The following is a 26085-nucleotide window of genomic DNA, read 5'->3' as shown; positions in this document are numbered from 1 at the left end:
AGTATTTTAGGTCATGTTGTGTGCGTTCAACACGTTGCCTGAGAGCGAGGCTGGAACAGGTCACTGGTTCACTCCATCTATAATTTAGGTAAGCAGACTGTATCCTTATTTTCGTTCCGTCAGGCAAACACTGTCACGTTTACTGCTTTTCAAAGCACGTCACATAAGGATGATGCTATTAATTTGATAGTACATTCAATCAAGGTTACATTTGAGAATGAGTGTGTATCGACTCGTTACTGCTGTTATAGTGCTTTCACATCCTACTCCTGTCACATCCCACAATTAACAGAATTGTCTGTCAAGCCAGGTTATAATGTACATGCATACAAGATGCAGAATCAGTGTGTGTGTGTGTGTGTGTGTGTGTGTGTGTGCATACGCCACACCTTTCAAAGCCACCAGAGAGCTAAAAGTAATCTTTTTGCGTTGTTTGGGTTATAAGGAAGCTACAGTCACTGGCCTAATGGGCTTATTGGGATCAGCTCTATCACCTCCTGTTCCTCCTGGTAGTGTTGATTAGCATTTTTCAATTCAGGTGGCGATGTTATTAAGAACCCTGAGTGTTATACCTGTAAAATACAAAGTAATCAAGATTGAGGAATACCATTTAAATCCATTAACTGTCCTTTTCTATGTAATAAAATAGGCCAAAACTAAGTTTTTTGTTTTTGTATACTTCTGATACTTAGTGATCACTTAGTGATACTCAGTGCCCACTATAAAGTCTTTCCCGCACTTGATGCCACGGAAACAGTTTGTTCTGCGATCAATAACTATTGATGTTCAATACACTACTTCACTGTCTGTTTGTGATAGTAAAGAGGCAGGTTGGTGCCCAGAAAGTCTCTGGTTTGAATCCCTTCACGCCCGTCTGTGTATCTGAATGCTCCCTCCTCTCTATCCTTGGAAGTACCCATGAGCAAGGCACGCTAATATTGGCAGTCAAATTAATAGTCAGCATTATAAAACTGTCTTGCCTTGGTCGCATGCTTCCTTCCAGCTTCTTCAACTTTTTGCTCATGTTGCCATCATTGTTCCAGCGTTGATCTGAGCTGTGTTTATTTGTATCACCGTGGACACACATTTAACTGTCTGGCAGTTGCAACAGAAGAAGCTTAAATTAATGAGGAGAACGTGGTTTAGCACTGCACCACACATTTCACACCAAAGAGTGCAAAAGTAACTGTCACTTCAGGAAGCAGCTCTTAATGCTGAATGGTTTTCACTGGGAAAAGTGTCTTGTAAAAACTGGAGGGACTTGTTTTTAGAGTAGTGTTCAGCAGACAATACATATTCATATTTGCAGATGGTCCGTCTAATTGACTCAGACCTCTTCGGACGACACTCCAGCGATCTGCCTGTGGCACCGTTGGTGGTACCAAACCCAAACACGTCTCTGCGACAATGCCACAAAGCAGATGGCTCGAGCTGCAAAGAGACATCATCAGACAGCATCATCACTGATCTGTCTACGTCGTGAGTCGGGGATGATTTGCTACACACAGGCTCGGATTTCAGCCGAGTTTTACTGGGACCATTTTGCAGATTATACTCATTATCTGGAAGTCTAGATTGTGTCCATCTACCGGGGTTAGAAGTCAGTGAATGGTGTCTGTCTGTCTGAAATAACTCACCACGCTGCGATCTGAGTCTGAAGCTCTTAATGCAGCTGGACAGAGGCTGCCTTGTTTTTCGAATGAGATAAGAATTAGCCCAGGGCAGCAGTGTCAAAGCCTGTGATGGACATTTAGACAGGGAGCGGACAGGACAGTGTGTGTGTGTGTGTGTGTGTGGAGTGTAAAATCATTACCATGCTGCAAGTGAAAGATAAGGGAATCTGTCAGATTCCCAACAGGAGGGGCTGCAGGCATCTCCCACAATTTGTTAAAGGGTAGGGTAAGTTATACAAACATGCATTTATAGATAAATTCTAGTTTATTTTTTGCACTTTAGCAACTTAGCATTTACACTTTACTACACGGTGTAATGCATGTTGTTGCTGTATTCCTGGCTGCAGTGTATTTGTATTTGGCTCCTGATGGCTGAAAGCATTTTTTCCCCATCATTCTGATTATACTTTCATGAGCCTTTCAGTCAACAAAAAACCTATAATTTCAGTCAAGTAGGAATCCTGTTTGACAGAAAATTATGTTGTTTTTCATCAGAAATGCTGCGAGGCATACATGCCATGCCAATGAGATAGCTAACCTCCGAAAATTGCCTCTGGTATGAAAGCTTCCCAGATGGTCCGCGCAGTGCTACTGATGAAGTGGGAGAAGCCTGTAAAGGGGAAATTAGCATCCTTTCAAATGCAGGAATATGGAGGGTCTGGGGTCAGTCTAATGCGGGACGGTGAGGGTGACCTCTAATAGACCTCAGTCTTGATTGAAGGCAAGCGAACTCATACATACAGAGATACATTTCTATTAAAGGAAGAATGGAGAGGAAAAATCGTACTAGTCCTTCCTGGCGCCGTTCATCGTCGTTGGAGTACTGATGCCGCAAACTCAAGTTGGCCTTATTATTACAGACAGTTTATGTGTGTAACATCTTTGCCAATATCAGTCAGTATTAGTGTGTCACAGATATATTCACAGTGGCTAAATATCAGGCAATACATAAACAGGAAACATGGTATACAAATGCCAACAAGTGCCAAACAGTGTACATGTAGCTTGACAGTTAAATGTCCTGCTTCGGCAACAACAAGAACTTTTCCTCCTCCTGATACAATTCTGATACCTCTGCTCAGACTGATATCTGTGAGAGACCAAGCGCTCTCTTTTACCTAAATTTAAATTCTGTTTACCTCTGCAGTGGAATAATTTTTAGACATGATGCCAGGGATTGCTTTGGTGCTACAACTCAGTTGGCCACCTGCCATGGCTTAATGAACGTACCTGATAGAGGAAATGCTGAATTTTATGATGCCAGAGTTGCAGCAACGGCTGTACTCATAATATGGATCTGGCCCATTTTTCATGTTGGATCTCCTAAATATAACCGAAGCCTTTACCCCCGAGCTACCGCTGTATGTTTTCTTCTCTTCTCTTTTTTACTTCACTTCTCCCTTCTCACACAGTAGTTTTAAAGATGCAATACATAGTCCGTAGACATGGACGAATATGGGATTTTGAGATGGTGGACAATATAGGGAATTTTTTACTGGACATTTTGTGTTGATTATGCACGAATTTTAAGGTGATATGACAAAAAGTTAATCAAGACGCTGCTTTGTTGAAAAAAAAACTTTATTTAAAGCTCTTGTGAGGAGTTTTTTTGCAGGTTATGAAACAGACATTAATTCTTATTCCTATATATGAGCTACAAAAGCAAACCAGACCATCAGCGACAAGATTAGTTATTTCTATATAGTTATTTTTAATGCCTGAAACTGCTGGCGGGGGGTAGGTGGGTGGGATGAAGCGATTAACTGCACGCTGCCTTTATTTTTATTTTGTCAAAGCTGGTGTTCTCTGTAATCGATAGAAGCAATAATATTTGAAATTGGTGGCATAGCTGTGGAGAAAGTTGAACAAACAGCTTGTGGTTTGGCCCTTTCTACATTCCTACAACACCCAGCGTGCATTGCACCCCTCCCTCTGAAAGGAACAGCCCAGGAAGAGACGCTGGAGTGAAATAGTACCGTTTTTGCTGCAGGCAATGTCTCGAGACATGACATCGGAGGCGGGCGTGTTAGATTGAGGAAGTGTAGTTTAGCGAGCTCCCTGGCCTTTGCCAGATGACGCGTTTTTCGTAGTCGGGCAGGGTTTTTTCAGGGCCCATTGGAGAAGTAGATAGCGTCCTCCAACACATTCACAGAGGGAAATTGCATTTTTTTCCTACCATAATGGCATTAGCTCCCCATAACAGCATGATAGGACTGAGTTTGAAAACCGGAAAACTGGCCCGTTAAGAATGTACAGGACAAAACTCAGCAAAGAGATAAGAGGTACGGCGTTGTCCACAGGGGTCGCCAAAATTGATGCAAACTGAAAGTTCCTCACAGCAGCTTTAACATTATACCTTTTAAACCAATTCTAGGGCAGACAAGTGTCGGCTTGGCTGTGATGCTCTGCTTACTGTGCAGAAGGCGGTGCTGAGAGTTTAGTTTTCTGCATTGTTTTTCTGTATAAAAGTTTAATATGCAATATATGCAGCACTACTATATCTTTGATGGGCCCATATGGGCTCGACAATATCGACAGTTTCTGTTTTGTTGCGTTGTCTGTTCATTTTGTTTCTCTTTTGTCCGTGTAAGGTATTCCACCCTTTGTGTAATGTGGCCTTCCAGGAATATAAAAGTGGAATAATGAAATAGAAGATTTGTATTTTTTGGATTGTGCAGAGCTACGACATGCAGAAATAATGTCTGGAGATCACTTTTAAAAGAGACTAATATTGATGTACTTCAAATGAAGTTCCTTCACGTTATTCAGATATCATGTTTCCTCTTTGTTTTATATCATAAAACTTATCCTTGTTATTTTTATATTAAATCCCGCCTGCAAGACTAAAATTATTCCCACACTGCTTATTATCTTAACTTTTAGATGAATGACTTTCATCTCCTCTCTCTTTTAGGATGACGCCTCTTGGTCAAACCCGCTCCGTCTCCTCCCTGTTTCCTCGCTCGGTCTCCAGAGTTCAAACGCCTCATCACCACACCGAGCGCTCCTGAGCACTCGCCGTGACCCTCCCTGTTCGGCTTCCTGGCAGACATCCCGGGGAGGTGATGCGACGGTTTGTCTACTGTAAGGTGGTGTTGACCACCTCTTTAGTGTGGGTGCTGGTGGACGTGTTCCTGCTGCTCTACTTCAGCGAGTGTAACAAATGTGATGACAGGAAAGACCGCTCGCTGCTCCCTGCCCTCCGAGGTGAGTCCACACCGCCGCCGCCACGACACCTTTCATTCACAGAATAAACCTGACGGGGCTTCAAGTGTTCAGGGTCCATTAAGCGCTTTATTCCCTCTCTTTCCTCCTCGCTCTGACTTTAGGTTTTCAGGACTTTCCTTGGCTCATTATACAAAGAGTATTAAGGACACAAAGGGGTTTACAGTGAGCGAATTTAAGACTTTCAGAGGAAGTAAAAAATGCTAACTTTTGTATTTCAAAGGTTTAGGCAAATGCTAAAGGGCGATGTGATGAGTCAAAGGGAATGTGTCTTAAAGTGTGTCAGGACAGCTTTTTTAAATTAAAATTTCTCAAACAAAATCAAATTATAATCATATCTTCAGTGGACATATTGAATGTTTGCTCTATAGAGGAATACATTTTAATTCCTACTTCTTGATTTTCATGTTTTTGCAAGGCAACGTTACGGTTATGTACATACAGAAATCGACACAACTTTACCATCCAATTCTTTTTCAGAAACTTTGCTGTAATACTTTATTTGCTTTTCAATTAGAGTGAATGACACAATTATTGGCGGGCTGCACGGTGCTGCTGTGGTTAGCGCTGTTGCCTCACAGCTAGAAGGTTCCTAGTTTGACTCCCAGCTTGCACGAAGGGGGCCTTTCTGTGTGGAGTTTGCATGTTCTCCCTGGGCATGCGTTGGTTCCCTCCAGCTACTCCAGCTTCCTCCCACAGTCCAAAGACATGCTCCTTAGGTTCATTGGTGACTCTGAAGTGTTCGTAGGTGTGAGTATGAACGTGAAAGGTTCGCTGTCTCTGTGTGTCAGCCCTGTGATTGAGTGTACCCCGCCTCTCGCCCAATGATAACTGGGATTGGCTCCAGCCCCCCTGCGACCCTGACCAGGTTAGGCAGTATAGATAATGGATGGATGGATGGACACAATTATTGATTAATTATAAGTAATTTTGGCCAAAGTAAACATGGATAACTAATTGAAACAGGCATTTTAACAAAGGGAAATAAACCCAAAGATCATCTATTTGAGATCATCTTCAGGATGCTTAGATGATCAATAGAAGAGATTTGAACACTTTACTTGCACAGCACACTGATAAAGGTGAACGTACAGTAGTTTAACTCTTATGGCCAGTTTTGAACATAGAATTGTCCTTTTTTTTTTGTATCAGGTCTCTGCATTTTAGACCTGTGTGTTTGGCATCAGTCAAACAGGTATCACTATAACCTGTAGACATGAATAGAGTTTAACATGGATGTTAAACATTATCTTCATCATCTGTCAAAATTCCCATATGAAGTTCTCTAAGGGACAAATCTATTCCTGGGAGGTCATCTGATATAGTAAAATTATATTATTATGTCAATAACTTGAAAAAAAAATACAATTTGTGATTTTTGATCCACAAAAATGTAAAAACAACGTTTGGATCGTTGGACTTGTCTGATGTAGACTTCCAGCCTCCAGCATTATTTAACTCTTAACTTAAATGGGACTTATTAAGATCTAGTTAATTGACCCGTAGTATTGCTGGAAACGATCTGTGTGTGTGTGTTTGAGAGGAAGCGTTTCTGAGATCAAACTGAACCGCAGCGCCTCATTACAGAGTTCATTTCCTCACATGACCCGCAGTAAGCAGGTTTCTAAGAGGCTTGCTAAGCTGCTTTTAAGGTTGGAATGATGAAGAGCTGCCAGCTGCTGAGACTGATTTCAATACAAAACTCGACTCCTCAGTTACTCTGCTTATATACTTTTAATAGGATGGATTTAAATACATTATCTGAGAATTTCCACGAGCTGCAGATGTTTTATAAGGTTTGTCTGTAATTCAATCCCGTTCTTTCATAATCTGGCATTTGCTTACAGAATTATAGCATAATATGGCTATTCATAACACGGTCAGCTTGTGATTGCAATCAGTTCAACCCAAAATGATTAATTCCTAAAGCTTTCTGGTAGCTCAAACTTATTCTACTCAGCAAATGCTTCTGTTGGCTGAAACTGGCTGTATTAGTTTTTATTATAAGAATTTAAAGTCAGAGTCAAAGTGAGTCCTGCTTGTTAAAAAAGCTGCATGTTAAACTTTTGACGCTTAATTTAGAAAACTTTTCTTAGTTAATAAAGTTTTGTTTCGCGAAATGAAATATTGAAAAACCTTTACAGAAAAACTTTTACTCACTCAGTGTTCTGGTTTCTGTTCGTACTACATTTGTAGTCCGACTAATATTGACCAATCACGTATTTTTAATTTATTTTATTTTTTAATCATTTTTACTTCTTACAAATCTGCATCATGATGTTGAAATTTTGGGAAAGGTAAGACCCCTTAATTAAAGTCAATGTCAAGAAAAATGGTTTCTTTTCTGTAAACAATGCAGCACGCTGAAAAGAAAGTCTTGACTGGAAGTTGTTTATCGCTAACTGCTGGCTACACGCTCGACACCGTTGTCCCCACAGACTATGTCGTTGTCAGACTATAGCCGATGGGATCCGAGATTGGTTTACGCCTAACTGTTCTGATTTCCACTCCAATCCTGAAGGTGGCAGTAAGGCAGCCAGTAGCTGTTTGCAATGTTCTTTAAAGAGGTAGAAGAGGATTGTTTTTGATCCTGCTGTTTGCGTCCAAAGCGTAGCCTGTACCACCAACTCCTAACCAAACTCTGCTTTGAAACATGCCTTCCTTCATTCCAAACAAGTTAATTCAAACATACCTAAATCACAGTACTCAACATTGCAAAAGTTTGCTTTAAGACTGCTTCACAATTGAATGTAAACATAATTTATTCTAAGTCATGTTCCTGGATGCCTGAAAAATGTTTTTAGTCATTTTAGCTCAGTTTTGGTCTCCACCAGGTTCAGTCTGTTTGCCATTGTAAGTCTTATTTGCTGGAAACACTTTTGTCTATAGCTTGACCAGGTCAATGATCCACCGCTGGTCTTTACCAGGTCGATAGTGACCTTTTAAAGAATGTCGACAGTCGTCATGTTTGTTTACAGTGGGGCTGTTTGTTAATACATAATGTAGAGGATCTTGCATAGACCCGTGTAACCACCGGTTCTTGTCTACCATGTTTTCAGACTTTTTTCAGGGTCTCCCCAGAGCAACATGATTTAAAATTCACAGGCTGAATAGTATTACTCATGCTGAGTGAACTGGCACGCATGTGCAAGGTCTCACTTTAATATTAACACAGCTACAGATGAATTCACCCCCTAAACTTGCTGGAGTACGTTTGTTTTTATTCAGATCAATGTCTGAATTTATTAAAAAGTGAGCCTTTTTCTACATAGAGTGTAAGGGTGCATGTTTTACTTTGGCTGAAATAATGATCTGTTGCTCTGGATTTTGGAGATGGTCCCTGAGACAGTTGGATCCCCTGGGAGCGTTAATGAGGCTCTGACTGCTCATCATGTTCACTAACTTTTCACAGCTCATAAAGAGATAAGAACAGTTGATTATGAAACTCACTTCCTTAAAGCTGCACATTTCCTTCTCTGTCCGGATCAGATGTCTTTCATAATCAGTTCCCCGGAAAATATTACAAAACAGATCAGTTTTTATGACTTTAAATGTGATGCCATAAGGTTGCAATGATGCCATGCAATGGCACAAGAAGCTGAGGTAAGAGGAGCTCAGTCGTGGCGCCTCAGGGTGTTTATAGACCGTCCTCCTCTCACAGAGGCAGCTTACAGTCTTCCAGGTACTCATACCTCTGCAGATATTCCACCTGAATGTCACACAAGCCTTCACACAAGACCTTACATCTTCGTTCTGTCTGTTCGTGTCACCTCACTTGGTAGTCACATACAAAGACAGTATGTTGCAGTTAGGGTGACGCTGCACATCAGAGCAGCGTAGTACTCTGCAGGGTGTTTGTTCCCAGCATGCAGTGTTTTTTTGTGTTCACCAGGAGCTTCTCTGATATACAACGTGATGCTAGCTGGGTCACACTCACAGGCAGGAAGCAGAGCGCGGCAGCACAGGGAAGAGGTGGAGGTAAAGCATGTGGGAAATAGAATGAATCAAGCTTTGACACAGCCTCCGACTCCGCTGCACTTTACAGACCGTTTCCTGCAAAGTTTATGAGAAGATGTTATAACAGCCTAAAATGAATGAAAATGGAAGCTTGCAATCAGGGATCAAAGAGTCCAGATGAGCGCTCATGAGACCTTTCAATAATGACACATGGTAAAGAGAAGGCCAGCTCATCCCATAGAGAGCTCGATCTGCACATGTATCCCTATCTTGTCAGAATTATGAGTGTATGAATCACGTAACAGACAGGTAGACGGCACCATGTGGCAGTTTATTTTTGTTTCAGCACTGAAATATGAGTTATTGTGTCTCTGAGGACTCATTACCTGTGAGTGTGAGGGAAACCTTTTCGCTGTAATTGCTCGGATTAAGCTGCAGGCAGGGACATTGAATTTGATTGATTGACCCGAGGCAGGACGGGGGCCACTGTTTTCTTCCCGGTTGATCGCGGTCATCTTTTATAATGAATGCTTTGTGTCAGGAGGAGGGCGTGTAGGGCTTGAGAATACCTCAGAGAGTTTGTTTCTAAAGGCTCCTTTGAACCTAGTGTTAACAGGCACAATCGGATTTATTTGAGGGTTTTAGATTTTATGTATGATCGGACTGGTTGGATCGTTTCGTAGAAGTGCTGAGAGTGATGAATGTTGATTTACATTCATGACATTTGTTGACAAATACTCTTAAAGTGTGTTTTTTAGGGTTGCAAACAAAACTTTCCTTTCGGGGAGGAGATACTTCATGTGACCCCTAACTGAATTGTTCTAAAAATCTTACGTAAAAATCACTCAATTATTCATGTTTTGGTTCCGAACCATTGACTGTGCTTGTGGAGCTGCGGTATTGATCTACCGGCCCTTCTGCTAACCAAAACACACATTTAACTTGCAGACAAAAACGATCCCTCACGTCCGTCATGTCTCTGTTGGTCTGAAGCAGACGTTCACAGATATGGAATCTTCAGTGACTCTAGTGATTGTGTTAGCTACATCCCCTCTCACCCTTTCGATTCCACAGGATCTCGTCTCCAGCGCGTTCCGTCTGCGCCGCGACCTCCGGAGTCGATCGCACCCATTCAAGTCAATGCTCGTGATTCCACAGCACGCGCCGCGGTGTGTCTCCAGCACGTCCCAGAAGCGCGTCTCCGCTCTGCTCCGCTAAAGATACGCGCCGGGTCTATTTTTGACGGAGGCCGATTCAAACACGTGTCAAGCTCAAAAGTGCAGATCGTTCCAAACAGGAAGTGACACACGAAAGCAGCATACAGCATCTGGTCATTTCAAAATAAAACACCATGTTCAGACCGGTACAGACTCCGTTTTTTCCCGTTTATTTTAAGATCAACACACTGAAATCTCGAATAAAGAACACTTATAATTAAGTAGAGTACTCCTCCATTGTAGAAGCACAAAAATCACGGAATGATGTCCAAATGAGCAGATAATCAACCTCGGATGTGCAAACTGAACTGTAGTTTGTGTGTTGCTCCGTGTGATTTCTCAATTCTCGCGCGATAATGTAGCTCTCCCACAATCTTGTGATCTCGCGAATCCAGCTGCTTGGGCCAGCGCTCCGCTGCGCTGCGGACCAGACACGCTTCCTGTGGGCGAGTGCTTGCGCCGTTGACGGACCAGAAATGCGGCGCAGACAGAACGCGCCGGAGACGGATCCTGTGGGATCGAGGGGTCTCGTTCCTCCTCTACTCTGCTACTCGGGAACAGATCGGCTGCAGGAGCCGTATTTGTAAACAGAGCTGTCAATCATCCTTTTTACAGCATCAAATAACTGATTAAAACTAAAGAAAAATGAACACTTGGACGTAAATCAGCATGATAACTAACTATATGACTATGACTCATGTCCCATCTGTTAACATGGATGAGGCGGGCTTTATGACCTATACTTACGCTAGATGCTGCTGTGTATAAATCAATGTATTGGACATATACTGTACAAGATTTTGATCATGTGATGACACCAGATGAAAAGTCTCAGGACTACTAATCCGTGTAGTGTTTGTTAAGATAATTCAGTGTGGTAGCACGGCTGACAAAACAACATTGCAATCTATCAAGGCCACGCTGCGTGGATAAAGAGTTAAAGAGGTAACCAAGGTAAAGAAGGAAAGACGGTTAGTTAAAAAAAGCTCCAGTAGCCTCTGCGGTGTTGACTGAGATGTACTTTGACACTAATGGAAAACATCTCTGTAATTTGGGCAAAATTCACGCTATCACGCTATCTTTAATGTGAACCTAGTTGTTGCAAAGTCACAGTAACATTTGGTTGTTGCGTGTATTGCATTCGGGTTTGTCTGTGCTCGAAAATAAATAATTTGATATTTTATAAGTTACAAGCTGAAACAAAGAGCCCTGAAATGTTGTGGTGAACAGTCGGCCTTGTTATTTCAAAGCCCGAGGACCGTCTCCTGCAAAATTCACAAACTATTTTGCTTCTGCAGTTGTTAACATCCAGCTGGCTTGTTTCAATATTCATGAAGTCATCCATTTTCAAAGTTTGATTAGAATACTTTAAATATAATTGAACATTATAAAATAATCTAAAGGATTAAGGAAAGGTGACCCAGACTGCGGTTGATTGTGTGCCGGATGTTCTGAGTTCATCCGTACCTATAGACTGATGGATTGGAGAGGCTCAGCATATGTTCACACGAACACTTTATTCAATCATCCAGCTCAGCTCTCGAGCTGTGTCCATCACATTTAAGCCAGTGTCCAGATGAAGAGCGTCAGCAGCACCATAAAGAAAAGAGCAGGATCAGTCGAGGTTAACAATCCAGCAGACACGAGTCCGTCTCCACGAGGGGTCGTGGGGAATCCTCTTAACCTGGGGCCATGCTGCTAATGTGAACTCTGTTTCCCCCTTTCGTGAAAATCATTGCCTCTGCTCTGAAAGAGATTATTGCGAGAGAGACAGAGCACAGTAATAAATCCACGACAGGTTATTTACCTTTGGTGGAGGGAGCTGGCTCTGTGCTGCAGCAGCAGCAGTACTGATTGCAGGCGTTTGGATGTCGGAGCAGAGAAGAGAGGATTTTGCTTCAGTACTACTTTTTTCATCTATTAATATGTTCCCCCAAATCTCTGAATTCAAAACCTCCTAATAGATTAAATTAAAATTAAATATAGCTTCTGGACTATGCAGTGCCTTAATACCCACTCAGCCCCAGCCACAGCAGCCAGGAGAGAGCTTAAGCAGAGCGCCTGCTCTGTCTCTATTAAACATCTTACACTGTTCACTGGTGTGTGAGGAAGCATATTTTTCTCAGCCTTTAACAGTGCAAGTGAGAATGACCATCACACTCTCAGTATGTGCAGTGTCATTAAGTGTTACTAAGGGGAATAAAGCACACTGCTCGCTGGACATGTGTACACCCTGTGTACATGCTGCCAGTGCATGAGTCGCTATTAAGACACATAAAAGCACACAGGTACACGCACATCCATCTGGAAAATGATGTTAACGCTTCAGCTTTTTACTGTCATAAAAAATAGTACGGAGCGTACAGGGAGAGCATGCTTTGCTGCACTCTCCTGAAGAGACATAATAAACCCTGCATCTGTAATGTCCACTGCAGAACTTGTACGTCTCACATGGACTCACTTCTTTCAATACAAAAGGGAGGGACTGTTGTCGTGGACTAATGTTTGATTAAAGGCACAAAGAGCGGCAGATAATTGATTGATAAAAATGATCAACTTTTATTCATGATGTATTTCCCCTTCACTGTTGCTGCATTTGTAGGCGAAGCAGCCCTTTGTTTTGCTTTTATTTACACTACTTGCGCCCTCCTAGTTCACTGAGTTCTTGGAAAACCACCACAACACTTCTTTTCCCCCCCCCCGCTGTTCGAACAGGGCGCACAGCCAACAGACTCGGGTCAGTGAGGTCAGTCAGTACTCATTACTCTCAGTGCCACTTACAAGAGGAAATGTGGAGCACTTGTAATTTATTGGACCTTTAATAACTTGGTAGTTCTTCTTTTAATGTTTCCTTATCAAGAGTTGACCCTGATTTATTTTACATCGCAGTGTGACATTAACTTCTCACCTCTTTAGCTGGATTAAAAAAAGCATTAATGTGCTCGATTCCTCATCAGACATCCCTTTTTTTCCTCCCTCTGTTCCGCTACAGCGGTGATATCTCGAAGCCACGAGGGTCCGGGGGAGATGGGCAAAGCAGTGAACGTCCCCAAAGACGACCAGGAGAAAATGAAGGAGCTCTTTAAGATTAACCAGTTCAACCTGATGGCGAGCGACATGATCGCCCTCAACAGGAGTCTGCCGGACGTGAGGCTGGATGGGTGCGTAAGCTTGGGTTTTTTTTTTTTGTCCAGTGAATCACACCACTGACGCTTCAACACCTACACACACATACATCCTCTTTTCAACAGAATAACAACAGCACAACACCGTCCTCACCCTGCTCCTCCGCTGCCTGCAAACTGTGGCGTCTTTGATACCCATCACACATTGTAAGGCACTATGATTTCAAAAAGCTGACATTTTGGCTGATGTTTTCTGCTTTTTGCGTCGTTATTTCTTTATCTTTTTGTATGTTTTCACCTCCTGTGTGTGCAGACTTTTACTCCGGGTTCACTTAAAACTGTTGCAGTATTTCTGACAGATGTTTTTGATGGCTCCACAAGGCAGCAGGGACTCTTCTATTTTGTTAAGAGAGTCAACAGGGTTGCAGAAAGTGTCTTTCATGCAGATTAAATGCTTTAAAGATCAAATTGCAGGTTACATTTTGACTAGTTCAATACTCAGTCTTGTCTGAAATGGCTGTGGAAAAGGTTCATATTTTATGTACAGGACATAAGGGCACAAATTTAGAGGACAAAGTGGCCAGTTTCAGTAAAGCTGCTAAAAACTGCTTTTTTTTCAGCATCACGTCATATTACGTCACAAGAGGGACTCGCGGTGTCCGACTCTGTCTTAGCTCAGCGTGCAGAAGTAGGTGGTAGTGAGTCTGTGCGGTCGTATCGGATTGTGTAGATATTATTTGCTAGTCTAACATCGCATTTCACCAATTCTTATGATGGTTAATTTTGTGTGTAAGTGGCGGTTGCACAATCTCAAGCTTGACGGGACATCGAGCCCACTGTTTTCCTGATAGGAAGCTAGCTAGCTACGGAGCTAGCTTTTGTGCCTCAGTGCGTTTTGCGCAGGTGAAGAGACGGGACTTCGGGACGGGACACCTATCAAACAAAGTATCAGGGCACTGTCACCGCTCTCTCTCTCTCTCTCTCTCTGTCTCTCTCTCTCACACACTGCTGTGGCACCATAAAACGTAGTGCGGATTTACCGTTATACAAGGCAAATACAGCTGATACAAGCTGCCACTCGGCCATTAGTAACTGTAATGGGTAAATAATAAAGTTCCCATTTGCTGCTACTCATGATTTGTTACAGCCTTTGGTATGTGATAAACTTTACAATGTTGTGAAATGAGCACAGCGTTACTAGCTAACGCCGGTCACTCATCACAACACCTGCCCAGTTCTCCACTAGTTCTTGTCGCACTACAGCTCCAGAAACCACTGTAGTGTATTAAGTCATATATATTTTGTTGAAAATTACTAAATTCTGTTCGTACACATTGATTCACAGCTTCCAACCTGTAAGTTGCTCTTTAAACTTGTTATTGTCATTAGAGAAGCTTATTCTTTTAAGTTGACTAATTTTCAAACAGTGTTGTAGGGATGCACGATATTATCGGCACGTTATCAGTGTCTGCACATTATGGCTTGAAAATGACATATCGGCATCAGCAGATCATTTTTCTGCCGATATAAAACAAGCTTTAATTCTGCCTAAATGCTCGATGATTCCCTAAAAAAGCTTAACCTTATGCTACAACATTTACTCGACCCTGCGCAAAGCTATCAACAATATACAAATAAAGACTAAAAAGTCACAGAAACTCGAGCCGATGAATTGAAGTTAAACAACTTTCACAACTCTTAACTAGCTAACAGTTAGCTCACATTGTCGTCATTTTACCGGACTTTACAACATCAAACACACTGAAAATACACTCACGGCCAGCAACTGAGTGTAACATAAACATCAGTGCAAAACTAACTTACATATTCATGGACGCACACATGATAAAAAGAGTCCGTCGGCGATCACATGTCTCCCTCGCTGCTGTGTTTCGGGGGGATGCTGCATTCAGGTGCGCTCAGAAACGTTAGTGATCAGACACGTGACCTTTTGTACAACGCCTCTTCAGTCAAGCGTGAAGAAGGGTGCAAGATGTCTGCGGTATGGCCACTACAATAAGAGTAGACATGATATCAATCTGCAGTTAGGTGCATAAAAACATGTGCCTAATATATCAGTATTGAAAACGGCAATAAGCAATAAGGGTTGGAAAATATCGGCATGTCGGATATCGGCAGAAAATCCAATATGGTGCATCCCGAGTGTGTTGACTGCATTAGACTGGTTAGAATAGATTGGTATTCATATGTTGGAAAGACATCTGTAATTTCAGCACTGTATCAGAGCAGCATCCATCAGATCCCTCACGTATTTACATCCGGCCTGACATTTGAATGGGAGTGAGCTTTTGTTTACTGTCACTCAAGATCCACTTGAGCTCTTAATGAAAATCCGAGGAGCAATTTGTGTGAAACATGAGCACATTCGTCTCCGGCTGCCGATACGCAACGGCGTCTGCCTCTCGTGGAGACATCATCCAAGTGATTCATGTTAAAATATTCCCAGTTCTCCACGGCACTTTCATTAGGTGGATACCAAAGGCCCCCGCCGGTTGGATACACTATGAAAAATAGGACACAAGAAGTCTTGTTTCACACCTACATCCCACAGTTTCTCTTTGCTACTCTTGCGTAAACCAAGAAAATGCCAACTCAAGACTTTCTGCAATTCAGAGATGCTAATATAAAGCTCATTTTGCCTGCATCGTGAAAAAGAAGACCTATTTTACAAGGAGGAAGTGAACATTCAGCTGATTGCAACCTAGTTTTTCTGTCCATAATGGCTTCCTTCTCTCATTATAAATATTACAACAGCTTTATTACAGAACGCAGCTTAGCATTGCGAAAACTTCACCAGCTCTGTGCTGGAAATCATCCGGAGTCGTGCAGGATTGTCTTGAAGGCAACCTCCTGGCCTAGATGTGTCAGTCAGCCCTGTCACTTTGAATAGACAGGGCCAAACCAGCAGTGCTGTCTGCTCCAATGGCTTCTTTCACCCTCCGTCACCTCCCGCCACCCCCTCCTCCTGCTCCGGCCATCCACCTCCTCCGCCTCTGTAATGCAGCTCATTCTTTATTCAACATCATCCCCCGCAGCGGCGTCCCAAGTTTGACATATTTTCACTCTTTGGCTCTGACAGACGTCCCATCAAGGAAAGGACATGCTGACGGAGCTGTCAGCACTGTATTTACTTTTTCTACTTTCTTTAGGGTTATTTGTGAGTAAATCTCACATGTCAATGTTTTTGCACTGACGGCAGCATTGGAAAGCAGCAGGACACACAGACAATTCTCATACAGTGTAACGAGCTGCAGGCTGAAAGCAGCGGTTTGAAAACAACACCAGTTTTAGAAAGACAAATTTTATACAGTTTAGGTATATACGGACACAAATCTTTTTTATGAAGCTGTAGAATAAACAAAAAGTTTAGCTATAATATGTCAAAAACAATGACAACAGTGTGTATGTGAAGTATCCATATTTAACTAAAATACTGAACATCTGACAAGCTCCTGACAAGCAAATGTTGGGGATTCTATTAGATTGCAGAATGAATATATGACCAACAATTTCTTACTTTTCTTCTACTTAAGGTATAATAAGTAGGATTTGTCCATGCATTTTGTCAACAACACATTCAAACTGGGCCCCTCCTCCTGGGCTCTTCGTCACCAGAAGCTCCCTGTCACTCTCTCATGCAAGAACACGCCCATCCCGCCGAGCTAACACTGACAACAACACGGTTAGCTTTGCACTAGCATGCTAACCGCTGGTTTCCGTTGCACTAGCATGCTAACCGCTGGTTACCTTTACGCTAGCATGCTAATGGCCAGTTAGCTTTACGCTAGCATACTAACCGCCGGTTAGCTTGTCCTACCCGGTTTGAGGAACCTACCTGTCCAACAGAAAGAAGGCCAACTCTGCATCGCTCTTTCGCCTTGCTCGCCGGTCTGAATGGGGCCCAGCTGCTAATTTGAACCACTCTATACGCTGTGGCTCAGGAAACCACTACAGCGCCCCTCCTGAAAACGTCCTGTGCAAAGCAAAACAACAGAATAGATGCAGAGGGAAGGGACTCACAAGGGTCTGTACACACTCACCAACACACATGTATAGAGGCCCATAAGTGATGATTTATATTATATTATATTTGTAAAAGTCTATATTTTATCCTACCTATTATACCTTTAAAGTGATAATCTCGAATATCTCAGTCTCGTTCTCTATGGCGATAAACGATAATTGCAGGAGCACACTTCACAGATATCCAGACAGTGTTGCATGTGTGACGTCCACGGTTGGCTCCGGTTGTAACTCTTGATTTTCCTCGCTGATGGTCGCTTTCCTTTTTAGACTGTTTGCCTTCATCTGAGCGTCAAATTTGTTTCTTTTTCTTTGGATTTTCACTTATTTTTGAAGTTGTATCTGTAGTCATCGCTCTTTTCTTTGTTTGTTCAGCCATAGTAGATTACTGTTTACTCACAACACTTGCAGAGACCGGAAAAGCAGCCGCTTAGCTCCGCCTACCCTCTCTGGCAGACCAACCACTGCTGGGTGATGGAAAACAAGTCACTATCTGGGCACTGCTTGTGATTTTACTACAGACACCCAGTCCATAATAATACTAAATATTGCAAATGCAAAGGCATTAATCAGTGGGCCATAGGCTAAATCACCATTGTGTTACCTCATTCGGTGATAGATAGTGACTCAACAGACAGTTATTTACATGAAAATCTTTGAGATTATTACTTTAACAACAAATATGTCTCAATGTTAGTTAGGCTTATAGTTAGTAGTTATTGCATATATCTGGTGGTTGAGTATCAAACTGTTAGTTTGTAACCCGAAGGCGCTTGGATCAAAGGTCTTGCCAGATGAGTAAATAAAGGGTTAAATCCATACATGCATTTTAAAAGGCTGACCTAGGGATAGGCATTACAAACTAGCCAAGGCTATAAATGCTGTCAATGTATGTGCTGTATAAATGCACAAAATTATTAGTATATAAGTTGGTTTTTTTTATGAAAATACTACGAAGTTTTAGCTCTACTGGCCTCTAAAAAATGTTTAGATATTATTGTCTGTTAACTATTTCATTCGATTCTTCGACTCTTCTCCTTCAGCTGTAAGACCAAAGTGTACTTGGACGACCTGCCAAACACCAGCATTGTCATCGTGTTTCACAACGAGGCATGGAGCACCCTGCTGCGCACAGTTCACAGCGTCATCAACCGCTCTCCTCGACACTTGCTCATGGAGATCGTGCTGGTGGACGATGCCAGCGAACGAGGTTGGTAGTGTACACTCACACACTTACTTAATGAACAGTATATAATAAGAGGACGGAGAAACTGGTTTAATTGTAAAGTAAAGGATAAAGGATGTTCACTTTGAACTCAAGGCTGAGTTTTGTAGCAATATACGAAACAATTAGCGCAACAAAGCTTTTACTTCAGCAGCAGGAATCTTAGGAATTAAAACAAACTCTTTAGATCAGATGACTACACCAGCTAAATTAAAATGTAGGGCTGCAACTAACAGCATTTTTTGTTAAAGTTTGATCTGCCTTTTATCAGATCTGCAAACAACCAAAGACCAAAATCTCCACATTTGTTTCTCAGTGCGTCCGTGCTGAAGTGTCCGTTGTTGCTTTTTTTAGACTTCCTGAAGAAGAAGCTGGAGAACTACGTGCGGACCCTGGAGGTGCCGGTGAGGATCCTCAGGATGGAGCAGCGCTCAGGTCTCATCAGAGCCAGGTTAAGGGGGGCAGCCGCCACCAAAGGTCAGGTGATCACCTTCCTGGACGCTCACTGTGAGTGCACTATCGGCTGGCTGGAGCCCCTGCTGGCGCGCATCAAAGAGGACAGGTAGGGTGAACCAAACGAGCACGCTGACTGTTTTTTCTGTTATCTTTTTTTTCTTGCCTATTCAGTCCTAAGACATGTTTTATTAATGCTGCTATTATCACATTTCCCTTAAGTTGCATCATTGATTGCTTTAGTCAAAGCTCTATCTGAATATTGTTGGGACAGCAAACTATCTCTTCTGAATACACAGTTTGAACCTGACGCTGCTGATAGCACAAGATAATCATTCTGCACCGTCTGCTTCTGCCTCAGAGGAAAAGCTAGCTCCAATTACTGAAGCTTCATTTTTTTCTGTTTACCCCGCTGCAATTGAGGCTGGCTAGTTGTGTTAAAGTCAAGATTAAAGTGAGATTCGTGTTTAGGAGATATTTTCTTTCTGGTTTTGACAGCAGATGTTTTCCTCAGAGTATTTCTACATTCATTAACCCAACTGGTTTAATTCAAAGAGCCAGGATGTCTGTTTGATTGCTGTTATTTGTCTGAGCTTTATGCTGCTATTTCAGGCTTTTACTTGCTTGTTAAAAAAGCAGAGGGTGCATTTGCTGTTTGTGTGAGAGTGGCATTAACAGATGGATGGATTGATAATGATTCTCCTGCGATCCATCTCTTATCTGAGGTCAGACACATTAATTTTCCCTCAGGAAGAAATCACTATCATATGACTCAGAATATTATATTATGCAGCCATTACACTTTGGCTGAATGCTGCTGCGCTGATGTACGAGTGTCTATAAGAAAGAGAGCAGAGTGATGAGAGGGTGCTGAAAATATAAAGTGTGTCACCTGAGAATTGTCATGATCGATGATAGAGAGGGCTGGAAGGAGGGCTGACTTTAGGTTTATGATGTTAAAATGTCGTCCAATAGTGATGTGAACTATATCAGGACGTGGGGAATCTTGTGTAGAACATCAAATAGATGATCATTACAGCTAACTGTGATCAGCTGTGGTGATTTCTGACTATTCTTTTCCTAGATTATAATTACAGCATGCAGTATGTTTTCTATTATGTTTCCATTATTTCTATTTGAATACATTTGAAATATGTCCCTGATCCAAAGGTGAGTAACTATATGTGTGATATTAGTTATTTGACCTTTGCAATGGTCACATGCACATGCTGAAATATCTGCAGGCTGGCTTAAAGGGGGGAGTAGCTTAGCATAATTTACAGTTAAAAAAAACTCCTAATTTTTCTCAAACTGGTGCTTTGTGCAGTCAGCTCTGTCCCTTTAAGAAACCCCACTACCTAAAGCCCACTTTCCTCTGATTGGCCATCTCTCCGAAGCCTGCTGAGGCTGCACTTTGTGATGTCACAAAGTTAAAGCGTGTAGAAAAAACTGTGTGAAACCTGGCGTTCATGGCAGCCTGCAGACTGAGCTGAGAAGCCTGGGGATTACTCCAACATACTTTTACCTACAGATCTGAAACTTCACCCACGTTTAGTCTGGACATCCAGCATTGTAAAATGATGTATATGTCTTAAAATGTGAAACAGCATAATACCCCCTCTTTAAGCTGACTTTATTTCCTCCACAAGTAGTGTTGTTACTAGTATATTAAGAAGATGCCATGGGGAAATTCAGTTTTTCACTCTGTTTTTGCAATCATGCTACACACACATACATGCACAAACAAGACCCAATGGAAAATGCATTGATCGAGAGATGTCAGAGTGAGGGGGCTGCACATGGACATGCGCTCCGAGCAGTTGGATTCATTGCCTCAATTACTCAATGACACCTCGACAGTGCCCAGGAGGAAGGAACTGGCACCTTTCCAGCTACCAGCCCCAATGCTTGGTCCGTACCAGGGCTCGAACTGGCCACCCTCCTGTTCCCAACAGACTGAGCTACCGTCTACCCAATACCAGCACTAATATTTTACTGTGGGAATCAATGTAACATGAATAACACTTCAAAAGACTCTTTTTTAATACTGTTTTAATAATGCAACAGCATTTTAAGCTTTTTGGGGATCCTCGTTATCCGTCACAAGAATATGCAAGGCTGATGCATCAGCTAAATATGGTGCTTTTAAGGCCTGAAACAGAAGCTTATTCAGCAACACTTTTGATAATTGATTAATCAGACTTCCAGAAATGCCTTTTATTTGTCAGTTCCAGCCTCTGAAATGTGAGTGTTTTACTGCTTTTCTCTGTGTATCATTTTGAAATGTTTTTTGGACTGTTTGTCAGACAGAACAAGAAACAAGATGCTGCTTTTGTCTCTGAGGATTTTTGATGGTTATTTTCTGCTACTCTTTGACAAGGCTTTTCTTTCTATAATTTATCTCCACATTGAATCTTAACATTTACTCTTTTGTGTCTTTCAGGACAGCAGTTGTGTGCCCCATCATCGATGTCATCAGCGACGAGACGTTCGAATACATGGCAGGCTCGGATATGACTTACGGCGGATTCAACTGGAAGCTGAACTTCCGCTGGTACCCTGTTCCCCAGCGGGAGATGGATCGACGCAAGGGGGACAGAACACTTCCTGTCAGGTAGAAAGGAAAGCTAAATCTGGATCATTTTCTAGGGGAGTGCGAAACTGACTTTCTACTTGTGTAATGGCTTTTGATCATAAATTAACAAAGGCCATATCACATAAAAAAGGTGAAAGAGCACTTACAAAACAGATGATAGTCTCTCATCTAAGCTGAGAATGGTTTTATCTGTGATTCCTCCTCTTATGTGAGAGAGCCATTTTTATCTGCAGATTTAAATAGACCCCTCTCCTCTGTGTATCCCACTGATGCAAGCAACGCCCTGAATAGCACGTAGTTTGTGATTGTGCTCTGTTGAGGGCTTAATACGAGTGAGCTCATTTTGTTTAGAAATAGAAAAAAAATCTCTGCTCAGTTTTTTTTTTTTGGCTACACGAAACTCGGCACTATTTGTCATCTGTATGCAAATCACTTCCAGCAACAATGTCCTCAATTAAGGGCCCGACTTTAACACAGAACGGATTAAAAGATAATAGTAATTACACCTCAAAGGCTTTGTTTCACATTGTCAGACAAATTGGTCTTTTATTATATTCTGATTGTTCCTCAGAGTTACGCTTTAATGCTAATAAATACAGCACAAAGGATTGTTGTGTTTCTCTTGCAGGACTCCCACCATGGCAGGAGGACTGTTCTCTATAGACAAAACATACTTTGAAGAAATAGGAAGCTACGATCCAGGGATGGACATCTGGGGCGGAGAGAACCTGGAAATGTCTTTTAGAGTGAGTGACATCATGATGTTAGCGTGACACCACACTTTGTTAGTATCTAAAGGTACATGCCAACTCCCTGTCAGCCTCATTTGCATCTTCTCCTAGAATCCTAGACACTTCCACTTAAGACTCATGGGAGAGATTCAAGGAAAAGATGCAAATAAAGCAGAATCCTGGGAATGGAAATGTTGAGTGAAATGAGATGTCATAGATCTAACGCGACATCTGTTTCTGGTGACGGCTAAAACAAAACACTGACTTGTTCCCAAAGATGATTTTCATACATACCCTCGTATTGTTGTTGCAAAAGGTCTTTCAGAATAAGAATAAGAAATGTGACATATTAGTTACTACATAATGCCATACAAACAAAGGGCTGTTCAGACTGTGGAGAGATCAGTCGGAGTGCCATCTGTGAGTTTACTGCTCAGACATGAACATGAGTAAGTGCAGCCAGGGTTGGGAGGGTTACTTTAGAAATGTATTCTGATAAGTACCATACGTATACGGCCATCACCAGAGTCACGAACCATTTTTCAGTAGTAGTAGGAGAAGACGACAGGTTAGCTAACATTTATAACTGGAATGCAGCTGACACTAGCAGTCGGTCTTCCCTGTAAATGTCGAGTCCTTGGATAATGACAGCCAGAAGGCATAACTTGCACTGTGCTGCGATGTTGACAAAATTAAGGCGAGATTTCCACCCAATGAAAGCATTGTTTTCACCACAGGCCATGGCAACCATAGACTGTTGATGGCAACTTTGAGAAGCGCTGTTGTGAGACTTGTGTGTCGTAACGTGTGTGTGCAGGAGCATGGTATTATCAGAGACGGTCAGACGGACAGTTTAGAAACGAGACGCCAGATGTTATAGAGCATCTTTGGTATTATATCGTCTTCATTTTAAAATTGTATCCCCATTTTCAATAAATGTATCTGTCATGTAATTACCTCTTTTTTCTGTATCTCTAACAGAATACAGTTTCCTTTTTCTGTATCCTAAGTACGCTGTTACTTGTAATCCGTTACTCCCGAAGTCTGAGTGCAGCTAACATTTTTTTCAACTTATTTATTAGCATTTATTAATTATTAACTTTCTAATTAAGTAATTACAATGAGAAAGCCTTTAAATGTATTTATAAATGACTAATTTTATTTTTTATGGGAAAAAAGAAAAGAGAAACTTTCTGCTGTTATCATTTGCAGCTTCACTCGTAACTGAATGGAAATGAAACCGATGGACTATAAGCTGTAATTAATGCCGAAAGACTGAAGGCGGCATTGACAATGGGAGATAAAGTCTAGGCAAAACGAAACAATGTATCATAAAGAGAAAAAAATTTTAATACATAAAGAAACAGAAAAGTTGTTTCATGCTGTCTTTTAAATCAGCTCTGTGTTTAACACATATGCACAAGGTTTAAAAAGACTGTGACGTCTTTATTAACGAACCCCACAATCAAATAAGAGAACTGGCATTCATCGAACGCTGCAGCATTTTATGCCACATGCTCTGTAAAACCTGCAACGTGTGTGTGTCTGTGTCTGCAGATCTGGCAGTGCGGCGGCTCCTTGGAAATCGTCACATGTTCGCACGTGGGCCACGTTTTCCGGAAGGCCACCCCATACAGCTTCCCCGGAGGAACGGGCCAAGTCATCAACAAGAACAACAGGCGCCTGGCAGAAGTGTGGATGGACGATTTTAAAGAATTCTTCTATATCATATCACCAGGTGCTGCTTTTTTGACTGCATCTAATATGTACAGTAGTCCCGTCAGAAGGATATAAACAATCCTCAGACCCTTCTTGCTGTTGTTACATTCAGCTAATTAGTGTGATAAGAAAAGACTTGCCTGCTTTGTCTTTCTAGTCTTTTATTCTCTTACATGGTGCTTTATCTGGCTCATTTTAAGAATTTATATTTCTCCTTCTTCTCTGTCTTACATTGGAACTAAGTGCTGCTTTTGTCATCTCAAAACTGGGGTTCATTATTTCATCCTTTCAGACACATTTTTAGCGCTCCTCTGAAGTGAAGTTCAGACATTTTTTTAAAGATGGTCTTCTCTCAGACGGAACTTAAACACACACACGGACAACCAAGAACAATAGGTCTGTGCAGATTGAGAGATGAGTACCCCTCCATCTGTCGATTTAGTAATGTGATTACCCTTTAGCAGACAGCAGTGTCCCGGAAATCTCTGGTTAAGTGTTTTAGATGCCAGCCAACCTATAAGGGATCATCCATAATCTGCCGATCTCTCCAGCACAAATTGTGACCTTCTCCTTCCACTCAGTCGGGCGGGATTCTCCACGGGCAGGTGTGCAGACAGAGCCGCTGTTGTGATGGATGGAGCTTTCTGCGTATTGTGGCCCCACAATGACTGTCTGTTCCTCCAGGACATTAGGGAGAATGATCTGGGCCACGCTGCTGCCAGACCTCACTTATTGGCACACAGGAGCACAGTACGCTGCTCAGGCTGAGTTTGGGAGGGGCATCTAGTGATCCTATTAAAAGTGCATCTCCCTCCTCTGCACTGGTGATTTCAAGATCAAAGAGGCTATTCATCATCTTCAACATGTGATGCGTGGACCCAACAGAGAGAGAAGAGAGAGAGAGGGAGAGAGAGAGGGGGGAGGAAGAGAGCCAGGGGAGGAAGAGCAGCCTTCCTCTGATCGCTTTTATCTGCCAACTTGAAGTTTCTATTTCGCAGACGCGTGTGTGAGAAGTCGGTGGTGTTTCAGACGCCGCTCTTTGCGTCGTCTGGCTCCTGTTTGTTGGATTATTATCCATCGCTGTAGGTTAAACATGTTGGCTGGTATTTTGGAAGTTGTATTCTATTTTCTGTCATTGCAATCGGCTCTTTCATGATGAATTACCCCCCCTGGATCTATCTACACTCATGCTTTGAGTCTGCAAGAGGCACTCTAGGGAGAAACCATCTGTCTAATGTGTTTGTATGTGTACGTGCCCAGTTAGTGTCTAATACTTCCTCTGTCTAAAGTTGCATCAAGGCTGATATATCATGAACTTCCCTAACTCATATTATGGCACACAATATTACACAGTTGTTGCATTTGGGCATTGCATGATGTCCTGCGTTTATTAATGGGGTGTTGTTATGAAAGGTCCCTCTGCTGTTTGGTCTTGGTGGTGCACGAATACATGTTTTCCCTCCTATAATCACAACACATGTACATGATTACTGACTGATGTTCATTCATACTTATAGCTGAATCCATGTCTTGGTTTTATGTCTGCAGGCGTGATGCGCGTGGATTACGGAGACGTCTCTTCCCGCAGAGCCCTCCGCGAGGCCTTGCACTGCAAACCATTTTCCTGGTATCTAGAGAACGTCTACCCAGACTCCCAGATCCCCAGAAGATACTACTCACTTGGTGAAGTATGAGCTCTCCCTCGTACTCTGATCTCCCATAATGCAGCAGATACGCCGCCTCGCTCTGCATGCAGTCAGATACGTCCTTGTAGCTTCTTGGTTCTGTTCTCAGCAACACAATATCGCTGCAAGATAAATCAGAGAATCTCAGGATCCGGCAAAGGCTGAACAAAACCAGATCAAAACAAACAGCCGCAGCTGTTGGTATCGAACGCGTATGATAAACAAACAAGGGGAATGTTCGTGCAGTCTGAATTGATCCCAGTCGCATGTTTACACAGTTTGCTGTGAATGCTGGGTAGGTGAGATAAGCCTCATGTCTGCATTCTGCACAGTCTTGGTGCACATGTTTGGTTGCACTCAGCAGGCGAAAACTCATTTTAAAACACAGACAAGTACAAATATGAGAAAGAATCTCTATCAGAGAGGGTTGTAAAT

The 26085-nt window shown here is 42.2% G+C and overlaps 1 protein-coding gene across 3 annotated transcripts in view; it reads left to right on the top strand.

Annotated features, from left to right (window-relative positions):
• The first annotated feature begins 4670 nt into the window (after positions 1 to 4670).
• The window catches only part of galnt13 (polypeptide N-acetylgalactosaminyltransferase 13), a 39047-nt gene continuing 17632 nt past the window's right edge, over positions 4671 to 26085 (top strand). For all 3 annotated transcript variants that reach the window (XM_069663597.1, XM_069663596.1, XM_069663595.1), the window contains exons 1-8: positions 4671 to 4880; positions 13065 to 13233; positions 18285 to 18451; positions 18821 to 19028; positions 21363 to 21533; positions 22144 to 22261; positions 23804 to 23984; positions 25514 to 25653. In XM_069663597.1, coding sequence (XP_069519698.1) covers positions 4739 to 4880; positions 13065 to 13233; positions 18285 to 18451; positions 18821 to 19028; positions 21363 to 21533; positions 22144 to 22261; positions 23804 to 23984; positions 25514 to 25653 — 1296 coding nt within the window. In that variant the 5' untranslated portion in view covers positions 4671 to 4738. The remainder of the gene's footprint in view (positions 4881 to 13064; positions 13234 to 18284; positions 18452 to 18820; positions 19029 to 21362; positions 21534 to 22143; positions 22262 to 23803; positions 23985 to 25513; positions 25654 to 26085) is intronic.

The sequence above is a fragment of the Semicossyphus pulcher genome, unplaced genomic scaffold (genome assembly GCF_022749685.1).
Source record: "Semicossyphus pulcher isolate SPU_LCO1_2020_fin unplaced genomic scaffold, fSemPul1.0.p SCAF_15, whole genome shotgun sequence".
Classification (NCBI taxonomy): Eukaryota; Metazoa; Chordata; class Actinopteri; order Labriformes; family Labridae; genus Semicossyphus; species Semicossyphus pulcher.
This window is presented reverse-complemented; position numbering and strand designations above follow the sequence as displayed.